This window comes from Cucurbita maxima, unplaced genomic scaffold (assembly GCF_002738345.1).
Source record: "Cucurbita maxima cultivar Rimu unplaced genomic scaffold, Cmax_1.0 Cma_Scf00020, whole genome shotgun sequence".
NCBI classification, from domain to species: Eukaryota; Viridiplantae; Streptophyta; class Magnoliopsida; order Cucurbitales; family Cucurbitaceae; genus Cucurbita; species Cucurbita maxima.
This window is the reverse complement of record NW_019272036.1, coordinates 2548034-2562854: the sequence shown is the minus strand read 5'-3', so window position 1 is coordinate 2562854 and position 14821 is coordinate 2548034. Positions and strand designations below refer to the sequence as shown.

Sequence of the window (14821 nt, the reverse complement as noted above, 5' to 3'; positions counted from 1 at the left end):
AAAAAAAAAAAAAAAAAAAAAGAAAAAGCTAATTTCTCACTGTCTGAGATTTGAGAAAGGAAATCTTCTGAATCTGTTTAGATATGACCAAAAAATTTAAAAACCAGTTTTCAGTTTATGTTCTTCTACTGTAATCATATTGAAATTGGTAGCTACGAACTTACCTGATATAATACATAGTGAACTGATGAAAATTTATATAAGAAAAACATCAGCTAAGATACTCAAAACTCGAATTCATCCTTCAAAGCTAAATTTCTATTACGTCGTCGTGTAAGTTTATACGACTCTAATTCATAAAGAACTAAATAGAAACTTTCTAAACAATGGATGTTATTTTGTTTTCGAGAACAAACTTGTTTAGAAACGAATGAATGAATGAATGAATGAAAAAAAAAGGAAGGAAAGTCCAATTCAGAAGGAGCCAAAAGAACAAAACAAAGAAAAAACACATGAACATTACAAAAAGGAGCCTCATGATTTGAATACAAAAGTCATATATTTAGTCCAAACATTGGGGGCTAAACAAAAAACAAAGCACTCATAAATATCATAATCCAACATAAACTAACAGAACTACAATTCCACCTACCCAATGGAGAAAGCCAATCTATAATACTGAAGAAACAATAGCAGACAAGCAATGAAGGAACAACTGACTTACTGCAAAAAGATTATGTCAATCGATATGATCATCGAAGTTCAAGAACCTAACTTATAACTTAACCTCGCAGAAACAACCTGGTATCTTCGGGCAAAAAACAACTAAGAAAGTTGCAAAGCCAACCCAGCTAGAAAATCGTAGGAAACCTAAAATTGGGGCTTCTGGTTGAAGTTTTGAACAGTTAAGAAATAACCCAAAGTAGCTATGAGTAAAAGCAAGGTCAAGGTGCTATTTGGGTACATTTTCTATGGAAGTATTCTTAAAACTGCTTCGTAAAACAACGCTGACGGTTGGTTCTACAAACACATCAGGGTTGTTCTCAAGTCCAGGGTTAATTTGAGAACAACTCAACCAAAGATAGACTTTCAAGAAGTCACCATCTAAACCTACTTTCTGTACTAAAGAACAAAAATTTTGTTTTAAAAAGCAGTTTTTGAACCAATACCAGACAATATCTAGTGGTTGAACTATAAAATAATGGAAGATGAAGTTGTTAGCGTCAGTTTTTCAGATTGCACAAGATCTGGAATTAGCTGAATATTAGCATTAACTAACAAATTTCAACAAATAAGATTCTATTCCTAAAGTAAATATGCTTAATTCTGCTGCTAATTTATGCATGGCCCATGACAGCAATAGGGTATCTCTCAGAAGGACTTCAATATGAAAAACTGAAGGAAACAGAATATTAATCATTAATAATATGATGAATGTAATCAGTTGATCTGGATACACAATTTGGTTATGTATATTAGTGAGTGATAAACTGGAAAGGAGAAAAAAGATCTATAAAATTGACCCTGCACAATACTCACAGTAAGGGAAAAAAGAGAGGAAGATAGAAAGATTTACAACGTGTGGCTGCTGAGGTTGCAGTTTATCTGTGTCCAGCAGTGATGAACGCTCTCAGGTGGTGCATAGTTCATTCAGCTTTCTTGCTTCAAGAACGCCACAACAAGGCATCTTTTAAGTTCATGAATTCTGAATGGCTGTGGAATTTGGAATCATAACATGAAAGGGGAGGAGTCATTTTCCTCATTAAACATCCCATCACTAGCTTTTTTTTTTTTTTTTTTTTTTTTTTTTTTTTTTTTTTTTTTTTTTTTTTTTTTTTTTTTTTTTTTTTTTTTCAACCTTTACCAAGAGCTTCCTCAAGATACACCTGAGACTGGATTACTGTTCGCCCGATTTTAAAACCAGGAACGACAGTAAACCCGACTTTCGCCCTGGATTTAAAAGGTGGAATGTATCTTCTTGTAACATCTTCCATGTATACCATTGAGAACTCTGCACCCCTTTCAACTTGAAATACTTCCACAATGGGATCGAAAGAGAAAGCCAGCTTATGCAACATCCACACTGAGCTAGCCATTTTAATAAACGACTTATAGAACACGCTGACCGACCGCCACGACTTCAGAATGTCTTCTTTCCTATCCAAATTACTGAAAATTGATGACTCCATAGTAGGATGGATAAGTTCTTGATATTTTCTCTCACAAAATTTTGAAAACGCACATTGAGGATTTACACTTAGAAGTTCCATTGGATTGCTTGAAACATGCTCGAGTAATTGCTTAAGAGAAATGCTATTTCTGTCCAAATTCTGAGATTGTTCCTTACAGAAACTCTCAGTCTCACCCACACCAAAAATTTCTGAATCAAAACTTCGAAACATCCCTAAACAAACATATGATAAGAATGCATACCGATTATGCGCTTTCTTCACATATCCAATCTCTCGGTGAACTGAATTAGCAGCTAAATCCATATCCCACGAAGCTTTTTTCATCAATTCCATCAAAACTTTGGTAAAATTATACGTTGCTCTACAAGCATCGTGTAATATAGAATCGAATACTCTAACAGACATTAAAACATCAGAAGGCGCATTCAAATTAACAGATAACTTCTTCAATAACCTCGAATTAGACTTCTGCAATTCTCCCAGCTTTTTTCTGAGGGCTAATACCTCCGAATCCTTCCGATCAATCTCAGACTGAGCCCGGTCCGAGACGGTGCCAAGCGTTCGAAGCTTACTTTGATTCTCTTGCACCTGCGCCTCCAAACAAGAACCAACCGGAATCGAAGTACTTTCATCAGGATTTCTACGATAATCTTTATAAAAACGTTTGAAATCAGAGAGCTGCTGCAGGTGCGAGACCAATACCCTATCAGCGGCCGTCACTTTCTCTTCAACAAACGGAACATGAGCAGTCTGCAATTGGATATACGAAGCTTCAAACGAAGAAATCGTAGCGAAAATGGACGAAACCAAAGTCTGAATCATCTCCGTATTATCAATTCCATTTCGCCTCATTTCCGTTCCTCCTCCCTCAACTTTACTCTCCGCCTGATTCAAAGTCCTCAAATAATCCGGAACCGGGTCCAATTTCTTCAGATTGGGAGGCGCCAAAGGCTTAATAACCGCAGACGGCAAAGAGGGAAACAAATCGAAGGCGGAATCGGGTTTAATGACGACGACTTTCTGGTCAGTAATAACCTCCTCAGCAGAGTCCAAGAGCGAAAAGCCATCAGGTTCATCAGCAGCGTCGTCATCGGCAAAGAATTCGAAGGTTTTCGTCTTGAAAGCGAGGGCGAATTTCTGAAACATCTCAGAGATCTGAGGGGACTTGTAGTTGGAGGAACCGTCCATGTCGGGCATAACTGGAAACTGGAGATCAGGGAAGAAGTGGAAGGAATTTCAGTGGAAGAAAATGAAAAGAAAAAGAAGGAATTGAGAAGAATTTGAGAAATGGAGAATGGTATGCGTTGAATAACTTCGAAGCAAGGTATGAGTGTGGAGGGTTTATCGAGCGAGAGAGAGAGAGAGAGAGTGGGGCTTAATTTCCACTCAGTTTTGTTCTTCCCTTTTTCTTTTTCTTTTTTCTTTTTATTTTATTTGCAACGGTAATGAGATGGAGCTAACATTACAGCTATAAATATATATATATATATATAAATATATATATATATATATATAAATATATATATATTTTAATATTATTATTTTTAAATATCCAATTATAAGACGGGTGTTAGTTCACATAGGTCAAATAGTTTGGGATACAAATATAAAAGACTCGAATATAAGTACAGGCTGAAGCTTTGGAATGACCCACTCTTTAACTCTTCCTCCTCGATTAGTAGCCTGCGAACACAAGAAAAAGAAAAGGAAACAGGTTTACTCTTAAGACTTCACAAATGATTGTTTTATTTGTTATTGTGAAGGAAAATGAGAGCTTACCTAATCTTCTTCTCCCTAATAAGACATAGTGATGTGTTTTTGGGTAGTTTCCACTATTATATATGATTGAGTGAGATGTTTTGTAGGGAAAAAGTTTGGTTGGTTTGAAGCAGGGCAGGTTGATGATGACCAACCATTATATGGGATGGCCAAAGAGGCAGCTTTAAAGTGGAAGTTGCAATCTTTTATGCAGACAAGTGTAAGTAAAACCCTCTCCAACCTTATTTCCCTTTCCCACCTCCAAACAAACTGACTGCCCACGCTAATAGAAAAAGGGCAAAAAAGAAAGAATCATTGCCAATTATGCATTAGACCCACCAAACATTGGCCTTGTTCCATGCAACACTTACAAAATGTGGCCTTTGGATTTTTTTAGTGGCCTACTTTAAGAATCGTAAAAACTTAACTACACTCAGAGAGTATAATCCTCGTCCATAATTCTATTTATAGCTAATAGAGAGAAATTTCTCCCCGATCCTTCTATTGTTCTCCATCATGTTCGGTGTCAATCTCCATAGAACCCCACCCAACCAATTAAATGGACATACCATTTCATAAAATATGGACCTAGGCATTTCTACTGACAACAGTTGATAGGTACTAACATTTTCACTACTTTTAATATTTCTGAATTTTGGGAACCAGGGTCCACTGTCCACCTAAATCTCAACCAAATCTTCATCTTTACGACGGTTGGCTAGGGATATTGAGGCATTGTACCGCCTACTCCACGCACTTACAATTACTAATTCAATAAAATACAGAAGTGATTTTGAAAACTACTTCAAAACTTGGCTAATATTCAACTACGTACCTTCCCCTAATAAACAATGGCAGATAGTATGACTAAATCACTCCCTCTTAATTTCAACTCAAGATCACATCAATGAAGTTAATATACACCCTTACCAACCCACCAATAATCTACAGTATACATAATCCACTCTACTACTGTTATGATAAGATCCTTCTTTTAAAGAAAAAGAAAAGGTATTGACACCTTCAATTTTAGGTGTCTAAAATGATTATGAAACTTTCCACATATTTAGAGGTCAACCAGAATGAAACCTTTTCTTCCTTCATCGTCAAGAAGCAATCCTTTCACTCTGTGATGCAAATGCCTTTCACATGGAAAGAAAGACAATCCAATTCATTCATGCAATCCTAGCCTCACATATGCACAAAGAGTGAAGGCTGTAACTTTTGTCACACTATTCAGATTCCAAGTCTTCAATCACGTTGCTCTATTTGCCACCTTCAATCTCTCTTTTCTTAATTTCACTAGAAAATCTAACATTTGGTCGTTGGGGGCACTGTCAAAGACAATGAACTTTCAATGACTAAGCAAACTTAATCTTCAAAGGCTTGACGTTGAAGAGAGAACATTAATTTTAAATGGAAGGAACAAATATTGCTAATATATGGAGAGTGTACCATGATTCTGCTGTGAATGTCAAGTTTGCAGTTCATTTGTTGAAGGCGGTCTTTTGCAACTAACTCTGCTTCAGATGCCTTCCTACAAGCTTCTTTCACCTGTAGAAATAGAGCTCTGATATTTCATGGTCAAGGTTATTACACGAGTATGCAAGCAAAAGCTTGAAAGAGTGACATAAAAGTCTGGCTGAGTAGGTAGAAGTTCTTTCATAAGAAAAAAATAAAAATAGAGAACTCTGCAGGCCTCCAGTGTTGGGATTTATCCCACGATCAAAATATGTCGAATCAAGTAAAAAAAGCAAAGGAAAAACTTGAGGAGAGAGATCTTTTGATCGTGGGACAATCCAACGTTTAGTATCAATTCTCTCCATTGTTGTTATTGTGAAAAGAACATACATCATAAGTATTTAGAGCAGAGAAAGCATTGATTAGCTTCCTAAACTTTCTACTTGAGTTAAACCACAAACAATCTTCCTAATTAAAGCATAAAACTTAGTACACAAACACAAAACTCGGTCCACAATCTACTTGTCAATGGCTCCATAAGTTAGTAACTTGTTCTATTAAATCTACTAACAATTCTCCTAAAATTACTCCATAAGTGAGTAATTTATTCTACTAAATCGGGTTTGTGAGATCACATCAGCGTTGCCATAATAAATATAAAAATTAGAAATTAAATAAAGTAATTACTTCTTACCTGTTATTAGAATCAATTACTCTCTTAAGACGATATTTACCGGTGTAACGTGTATACTATTACAGTAGTGCATTATTGCTCATGAAATACTGAAGTTTTTAAATAAAATGAGTGCCAATCAATTAAAATGTAAGACAAAAATACAGCAATAGCTCATAGCAAGGAAAATTTCAAAGCAAAAGCTTAGGAAAGCACAATAACTAATTTAAGCACTTACCTTATTTGAATAATATCCAGCATCACCGTATGCACCATTAGAACATTTTTCCAGCACATCACGGATAAACGACAATTCTTTCATCAAGTCTGAAGCAACTACTTCAGCATCTTGCAGCTGATTTCTAGAAAATTCAAATGCTCTTTCAGCATGGAGACGAAAAGAGGAACAGTTCAAACAATTGCAGATTCCTCTGCATCCTCGTGGGTTTTGCTTAGGAATTCCCTTTCCAACATTAATGCGACTTTCTGGTAGAACACATCCTTCTACGCATAAAGAATTAGGTTCTAAGCTGTTTCTCTCAGAAAGTTTAGCGGCATCAGAAACATTATCTGTCAAATTTGTGCAGCCTTCTGAAGTGATTGGTGATTGTTGAGAGACCATTCTAGATCCTTCTCCAGTTAGAGGATCATAACTAGCAGCAGCATACAATGATAAGACTGCTTGATCATGCAATTGAGGGTCCACTTTCAACATACATTTATCCAACATCTCCTGTTCAGAATGAAAGTGATGCATCTGTAATTTTGGTGATGAAAGAAGTTCATCAATGAGTCCATTATGCAATAAAACTTTTTCTGTTTCACAAACCATTTCGTTCATAGTATTCAACCCAGGCATTGAGGGAGTATCTAAATTTCCATTGCATGGCATGTTGCAAGATGCTAAGCTTTCTGATTTATCCCGGGAATTGTGAGAATTTGAACTCGGTGATTGCAAATTCATAGTTGGCAATTCTTTCTCCGGTCTTGGAGAGTCAATGTTTACCGAAGCACCTGAGAATATAAAATATTGATAAAAATCAGTCTTTAACAGAATCAACAAGCACAACTATATGGAATGAAGATTATCCTGGGGGAGTGGATGCATACAGTTTTCTGGGTTATCTTTAAAAAGATCCTCAAGGAATGGAAGCATCCTACGATAGCTAACCAAAACTTGGCTGTATTTCGACTTCAATTGTACAAGTGGATTGCGAATCTGATAAGTAGTTAATTATATTAGTAGTAATACACTCACACACAACAACAATAGTTTGATGATCAAGTTGGATGCCATTCCCCAAGGCTGCAAAACATTCATTTCCAAATTATGGCACCCACCAAAAGCAATCATGCAGAATGTTTAAAGGAGGTAGCAGAAAAGGATATAAGTAAAACCATTTCATGAATCTCACCACTTTGTTTCTAACACAGGGACCATATTTCTTGTCACTCTCTGTAGCAATGTTGCAATCATTTTCACCAACAGTGGAACTACCAAGATTTTGATCTGTACCTCGAGTGCACAACACTTTTTCATTCTTCCTTTCTTCCTTCACTAGGTTACAAGCAATGTCAGAATCCAATGATGATATCTTGATTTCTTCCTTGGAATGATTTTCTGATTTGATATCCGCAGAAACATTGTTACATAACTTCTCCGAAACATGGGACTTAAAGTTGTCTACTTCTGAGGAAAGATTTGAAGATGTAAAGGGATCTCCTCCATCGAGCCTCTCAATTCCGAAGGTTTTGGATTGTTGAGAACCATTCTCTGTCAGCCTTTTGTCAAGAGAAGAGACAGAAACTACATCCCTTTTCAAACCAGAATTCTCTTTGACTAAAGTCGGGTCATTCCTTGAATCACTGCCATTATGAAAATTTTTAGTATCCCCATTATCTGGAGGCGTTAAATTTAGCTTCATAGTGTTACATGATATGCCGTGTGCCAAAATTGCATACTTAACACTAGTATCTGAATCAACAAAAGATGACTCATTGGCACGATTACACCGATTAGATTCAATATTTTCTTTCTTCTCCAAATTGTTTTCACGTTTTGAGCACAAATCACCTTGTAGGATGTCTGTAGCATATTGGCAATTAAAATAAGTTAGTGCGAAATAAACCTGGATAAATAGTAAATAACATAGCGGGAACAGAAGTTACAATTATCGCCATCCAGCAAAAAGGGCAGCAATCTTTTGTAGGCAATGGAACCAGGTGCCTTGAATAACTTCCGTTTAGAACATGGTTTGAGCCCTAATTCATCATTTCAAGACCCATATTAGACCAAAATAAACAAGAGAATACCTATAAGTGTGCGAAGAGGCCATGAGTATTAGCAGTTCTAATTTCTTCAAACATTCACTAATGACATAATCCCATGAGATCTATTGATTGAGCCAACAGAACAGCATTCGTAAGAAATCAATGCAAAATAATAATAGCAATAATAGTAAAAATAAAACCAATGGAGGGAGAATTCAACTTAATCAAGATACTTACCGATCCGGTTCTAGTAACAGAGTCAATTCTACAGTCAGCTTTCGCACAAATATCCCCTAAAACGCTTCCATGACTTGAGCGAGTACAAACATTTGAAGAAGCCGCCACAAGACCCCCAGCCAGGACATCCATTTGAAGAAGCCGCCACAAGACCCCCAGCCAGAACCTCCGCATCAGGAGGTGTAGAATGCACCAGTTCCACATTCTTTCCGTTACATCTCCGATCCTCGTCGCCCAATTCAACATACCCACTAGAATTGCAAAAATTCTCATTCCGCACCTCTGCAGTTATGGAGATTTTACCGACTCCACTATCTCCATTTGGACAAGTTCCATTGGCGGTGATCGGCGCTTCTTCGTCGCTAATCTGCCCTTCCGATGGCACGGAAGAGCGATTATCTAAATTGGGAGAGAAAACTCGCTTGATACGCAGATCCTTCGCAGCATAATACGAAATCTTGTCCCCAACTACGGAGGCAAGTTCATCCGAGGGCGGCAGCCTCTTAGGTTTTTTGCGGGGCAAGTGGAGGAAGCCAGCTTGTAGAGATTGAGGTTGATGAACAATGGAGGAGCGTTTGGAAGCCATAGCAGCACGCTTTGATTCCAATGGGAAACTTCGTATCTATGGCGATGATAGTCAATTGGAGAGGAAAGGAGGGCAAGAGTGAGAGCGGGAAGAAGAGGAGATGGCGGGAAGCCTAGGGGAAACCGCTTAGAATTGTGTTAATGGCGGGAAATTTAAATGGGCCGGCCCATGAGGAAACGCAAGCCCAATTTCAGCACTGAAATGCATTTATCTAATATGTTAATACAAAATTTAATTAAAATAATGTTAATCAATAATATATTTAAATTTATCTTATTACTGCAACCTAATTTCATACACTTCCCCCTCGTGGTGACTTATTAAAATCACAATAAACCATTTACAATGCCAAAATTTTGGTATTTGATTGTCAAATTTGATGATCGTTTAGTCTTTGAGAATCCTTTTAGTGGAGTGGTGTATTGCTTTGGATATGGTCCACCCTGTTAGACGAACACGACTCTCCACAATGGTATGATATTGTCCACTTTGAACATAAGCTCTCATGGCTTTGCTTTGGGCTTCCCCAAAAGGCCTCATACCAATGGAGTTAGTATTCCTCACTTATAAACCTATGATCATTCCCTAAATTAGCCGATGTGGGACTTTCATCATCCAACACACCCATCAAATTCTCTCTTTGGCTACTAAATTCACTTGTTTGATAATCTTCGACTTTTTCAAGTAGGTCTCTGACGAAAAAATGTTCTTCGCTTCCTCCCTTATTAACCGTCTAAACAGGAACTCCTTGAACGTCCCTCGTTTCAAGTAGGTCCCTGACGAATCTGTCTTTCATTCTCAAGAATTTTTATTTGATTTTTGTAGCTGTGCTGAACTTGTGTGGCTATTAGTTTCATGGATTGAATAAAAAAAAAACCCTCCATATATAATATTCATTCATTTAGTGATAGCAAGAAAATAAAACAAATACATAAACAACAAAATAGATACTTTTAAGATCTCTCTCAATCTCTACCACCATCAATCTCAGCAACAAAAGCCTGAAGATTCAAAGTTGACGATCCACCTTCTTCCATAGCTTGCCTACCCAATTCCTTCCACACTTTCACATTCCTCTCAATCTCTTCATTCCCCATCACCAAATCCAAACATCGCCTAATTTCTCCCCTCTCAACAACCCCTTCTGAATTACCCTTCACTCTCACTCCCGTCTTCCACAAATCTTCCACAAGCTTCGCATTCGTCATCTGATCTATCTGCTGCGGAAACCCAACCACTGCCACCCCAAAACTCAAGCTTTCAATCGTCGAATTCCACCCACAATGACTCACAAAACAACCCACCGAGGGATGCTTCAACACTTCAATTTGACGGCACCACGACACAATTTTCCCTTTCATTCCCACCTTCTTCAACCTCTCCTCATCCTTATTGGATCTCACAACCCACAAGAATGGCCGTCCACTCTCCAACAAACCATGCAAAAGCTCCTTCTCTTGTTCCTCACACAACACACAAATCGACCCAAAAGATACATAAACAACCGAGCGCTCAGCCTTGGAATTCAACCATCCAATATAATCCTCACTCGACACCTGGAAAAGATTGCCACCATCATGACTAGAAGGAATCAAGGGTCCGATTGCAATTATTTTCAACTCATCGATGGCTCGCAAGGCATCAGCTTCCAACGCGTCGAATGTGTTGACTAAGACTTTTGGCTGAGTTTGTCCGCCGAGGAATTCGAGTTGCTCTCTCATTGGAGGAATGATAAACGCATGAGGCCCACATGGGGAGAAGAAAGATGGCATGTCACGAGTTGTAAACAATGGTAAGTTTGGTAATTCTATGCACGAAGATGGGGTTTGGAGTTTGTTGCAAATGGATTCTTCATAGCCATGGAAGTAATGGAAGTACAAAGCTAAGACGGTTGCAGGCTGAGCGAAGAAAAGGGCTGAGGGTATGTTGAAGGAAGTGGCGATATCGGCTGCCCAATTGAGTAAGAGGCCGTAGATTAGGAAAGTGAAGGGGCGGCCTTTGTTGGCTGCGGATGTGATGAGGTTGGTGAGAGATTGAGAGCCGCAGCGTTTGAGTTCAGAGAAGAAGTGGGTGATGTTGGCGCTGAGATTGAGATTGTCGTCGTCGAAGCCGTCTGAGAACGTAGCGAAAGACAAGCCCTTTGTTGTTGGAGTTTGTTGGGCGTTGTTCATGCGGCGGGCGGCGGCGATGGTGGTGGCGAAGGTGACTTCAATGTTAAGGTGTATGAGTCGCTTGGCGAGTTGGAGGGAAGGGTTTATGTGTCCTTGGGAAGGGAAGCATACGAGAAGGAAGTGGTGGTTTCTCATCTTAAACCACTATGGTTAATTGGGTTGTTCTTGTTTTTTGGGAAAGATTTATTTATAGGAATCAAATATGAAGGGAGGTTCATGGAATTTTGCATACAAAAATGAGGTTGTCAATTCATTATTGGAAAAAGGTGGAAGCTAGATCTTTGACTTATCTTCGTAATCTGAAAGTGTTGAATTTTATTTTATTATTTTTTTTTTTGGATATGGTTCGAAAATTGGATCAATTGGGACTCCATAATCCAAATCATTTTTGTGTTTGGATTTGAGGTGGGTTGAATTTTTTGAAAACTGAACATTTTTTATCAGCTCGCGAGTTAGATATTGGTTGGGTCATATAACATCGAGTTTAGGAGGTAATTGATGACCCTTGATTTTCTTCATAAGATTTGAAATATATACCTATAATAAAATCATGGGATTTTATTGTAGGCCGAGGAGTCTGGGACTCGTGTCGATGAAGAAGGAAACCATGCAAGGATGGTTGTAAGATTAAAAAAATCGTCAAAGTCAAATGAGGGAAAAAACGGTCATTTTGCCCCTACTCCTACTTGAGCGTATGAATAGTTGGGAAAAAGAAAAGAGAGAAAAAGGAAGAAATTAGGGTTTAGGAAAGAAGAAGAGGAGAAGCATGTCGCCCCAAATCTGCCATTGGAAGTCGATCCGAGCCAAGAAAGCCTCAATAGAACTCTTCTCCGTGTTGAAAGAGAAGTTTGGGTGGTGGATTCGCTCATTAAGGCAAGAAAACCAAAGATCAAACAAGGTACAGTCATGGCTTTCCGATTTGGTTTTAAGTAGATCCGACAAGTTTTTTTTGAGTGAAAAACCTTGAACCCCTTCAGAGATCAAACACGCACGGCGGATTGCTCGTAGAACCCCTTCATAGCGCGTGAGGAGCACGTGTAGGAGCATGAGTTACCATTTTTCCTCCGTTTGGTCTCTGTTTGCTTATTTTTTGCCCCGATTTCAATACTGATATTACTTATATGTGAATTAGGACCCATTAAGAAAATTTTAGACTTTTTGGAATTTCTCTCTGGCAAGAAATTCAAGTTCGAGAAGGCATGCGTTAACCATGTAAATAATCATTTTGATTCTCATGTGCAATACTTGTAGGAACTGCTTGGAATAAGCAAGCATGTTATCAAATTGAATCCGAGCCAGCCAGACTTAGTATATTAGTTTATAGGCCATGAAAAAAAATTAAATATGGTACCTAATTCACTTTAGGATGTGATTGTGATATTGTATGCATGTGAAAGAAGGAAGGAAAATTTGTGAAATCTGCTCTCCGAGTGAAGATGGACGTTATCTTCCTGTCGAGCATGTTTGTTAATATTACATGAACTGCCGCATGCTAACTCAAGTGCATGATTGCTTGTATTGTCTTTTTTGTTGAGAATAGGAAGAAACGAAGAGCCTAGACTAAGGTGCTTGACACTAAGTAGGCTAGACAAAGACCTAGAATGGGATACCTCTAGAATACCATGCATTCGGGTTCGCAGAAGGATGACTAGTGGACCCAGACCCTAGTATTCTAGATCACGACAAGTTTGAAAGACCTTGAGCGAGAATCCGCCCTAGAAATACCTAGTAGGATACCACGGTAATTGAAGACAACTGAGGTAGCCCAACGGACTTGAGCAGTGTGGATAGTGTCACCAAAACCTCCACTTCCCTCTCTTTGTTCCGGTACCGTACTGTCAAGACAATACTCCAATACCAAGATTGTTGAGCCAGGAAGAGTCGAACAAGGTAGTGTGATTTGTGCCTAAACCTAGTAGTGATAGTTAAGGGGTCCCCTAAACAGGACCCCTAAGTCGTAGAAACTTCTCCCTGAGCTGGCGAGCGTGGGACCATGTAGGACGAACTAGTAGCTGACTGGCACAATGGGGATCACAACCCCCCAATTTTATTGGTAGTATGGCCTCGTGGGAGGGTTGTTAGCTAACTCCATGGATGATGTTTAGAGAGGGATACTGATTCAGATCTAGTCATACTCCCCCCTCAGTTTTACTCGTGAGGTCGCGCCTCATCCCAAGATACTGATCATCCACTGCATAAGTTTAGTAAGTCATCTGAGTTGTAGGAAAGAGAGTTGCAGCTTAGTTTGCACTCCCTAGAACCCTGAGACAAGGTCGTGGATACCTACTAAGATAAAGATGCGAAAAAAGTCTAAGTAGCTTGCTTAATGAGTATTTATATATATATATATATATATATATATATTCAGGTGAGTAAGGCCACAGATCAAAGTAGGAGTGCGTGCTGGAGTCTTGAAGTCACAAGGGAGTGTTTCGAGGCATCAAGGAGTTTGTACATGTTATACATAGTTACTTCATACATTTTAAATCCCACTTACTTATTTTATGAAATTCTTACATTACTTGAACATTTTGTTTTTTATAAATAAATAAAAAAAATACAAAATACAAAGGAGAAAGATAAAAAAAAAAGATTTGAGAGTAAGAATAGATTAAAAATTAGTCAAGAATATCGGTGAACAGATAAAGCACAGTACATGCATAGAGAAAGAAAATGCAAGAAAGTACATAATACTGCCACTTAAAATAACTCCATCAAATTCTTTCCTACGAGAGTAACAATATCTTCCCTAAGATAGTAATAATAGAAAATGAGATCTTTAATAAAAATGAAAAATATATATATATATATATATATATATATATATATCATTCTAAGATTCTACTCCTGCAAAGTTTTTAATGCTCACATGAAATCTTCACATAAATAAATTGACATGTTTATGATATGATATAGTGTGATGCGATATGTTATGGCATGATATGTAGATGATAAAAGTTGTAATGTCTGGAAGCATGGAACGTTATTATATGACATATTTATGTAATCTGAATGATATGATATAATTGACATGTAAAATAACGAACTAGCATAAATTACAACCCCAACGTCTGCATGAAAGATATGATAAATGATATGAAAAATGTTATGATAGGTACGAAACAAGGTTGTATTAAAAGAGATAATGAAAATAGAAAAATGTTGGGACTTCATGCATTTGTTAGGTTATGTAGCCTTCTCTCATTTATAGCTGTGTCAACTGTTATATCTCGTAAAGCTATATATATTAAATGGCTATATTATTTTAAATGGCTATATTATTTATAGTTGTGTCAACTGTTCCGTAAAGTAAATAGGATGGCTAAATCTGGTAAGGCTATATATATTAAACTGAATCATATATATATCCCCTCCTTCCTTCGTACTGTTTTGAAAATGTACTTTCTATTCTATGTATTTTCTCTTATACATACTCATCAATACATTTAAATCGAGTGTGTGCGTTGTTGTGCGATCCTAACAACATTATTGTGTGTTCATGCATTGAGCAATACCCCTATTCCTTCACAAT

At 37.7% G+C, this 14821-nt stretch overlaps 3 protein-coding genes across 5 annotated transcripts; all 3 read right to left on the bottom strand.

Annotated features, from left to right (window-relative positions):
- Nucleotides 1-1328: 1328 nt before the first annotated feature.
- Nucleotides 1329-3539, bottom strand: LOC111494391 (protein GRAVITROPIC IN THE LIGHT 1). 2 transcript variants are annotated; one of them, XM_023144325.1, is made up of 2 exons: nt 1780-3539; nt 1329-1722 (listed from the first exon to the last, which is right to left on the bottom strand). In XM_023144325.1, the coding sequence occupies exon 1, from the start codon at nt 3327-3329 to the stop codon at nt 1794-1796; it is 1536 nt and encodes a 511-aa protein (XP_023000093.1). In that variant the 5' UTR covers nt 3330-3539; the 3' UTR covers nt 1329-1722; nt 1780-1793. The 2 variants fall into 2 exon arrangements, with proteins under 2 accessions (XP_023000093.1, XP_023000092.1); XM_023144324.1 differs by having other exon boundaries at nt 1329-1737; nt 1795-3539.
- A 1213-nt stretch (nt 3540-4752) lies between these two features.
- LOC111494390 lies at nt 4753-9212 on the bottom strand. 2 transcript variants are annotated; one of them, XM_023144323.1, is made up of 9 exons: nt 8656-9212; nt 8531-8615; nt 8194-8285; nt 7440-8110; nt 7135-7243; nt 6854-7038; nt 6263-6757; nt 5346-5444; nt 4753-5224 (listed from the first exon to the last, which is right to left on the bottom strand). In XM_023144323.1, exons 1-9 carry the CDS (start codon nt 9116-9118, stop codon nt 5156-5158), a joined length of 2268 nt encoding a protein of 755 aa, XP_023000091.1. In that variant the 5' UTR covers nt 9119-9212; the 3' UTR covers nt 4753-5155. The 2 variants fall into 2 exon arrangements, with proteins under 2 accessions (XP_023000091.1, XP_023000090.1); XM_023144322.1 differs by having other exon boundaries at nt 6263-7038.
- Nucleotides 9213-9974: 762 nt separating this feature from the next.
- LOC111494392 (crocetin glucosyltransferase, chloroplastic-like) lies at nt 9975-11437 on the bottom strand. The gene has a single exon (XM_023144326.1). The coding sequence runs from the start codon at nt 11422-11424 to the stop codon at nt 10084-10086; it is 1341 nt and encodes a 446-aa protein (XP_023000094.1). The 5' UTR covers nt 11425-11437; the 3' UTR covers nt 9975-10083.
- Between the last annotated feature and the right edge of the window lie 3384 nt (nt 11438-14821).

Bases quoted from the DNA above. Each gene is read 5' to 3' on its own strand.
- LOC111494391 (XM_023144325.1), bottom strand. From the start codon at position 3,329: ATGCCCGACATGGACGGTTCCTCCAACTACAAGTCCCCTCAGATCTCT.
- LOC111494390 (XM_023144322.1), bottom strand. From the start codon at position 9,118: ATGGCTTCCAAACGCTCCTCCATTGTTCATCAACCTCAATCTCTACAA. The intron at 7,039-7,134 runs GTATGCATCCAC...TTATATTCTCAG, and splicing joins TAAAGATAACCCAGAAAACT to GTGCTTCGGTAAACATTGAC. The intron at 5,445-6,262 runs GTAAGTGCTTAA...CTATTTCTACAG, and splicing joins CTGGATATTATTCAAATAAG to GTGAAAGAAGCTTGTAGGAA.
- LOC111494392 (XM_023144326.1), bottom strand. From the start codon at position 11,424: ATGAGAAACCACCACTTCCTTCTCGTATGCTTCCCTTCCCAAGGACAC.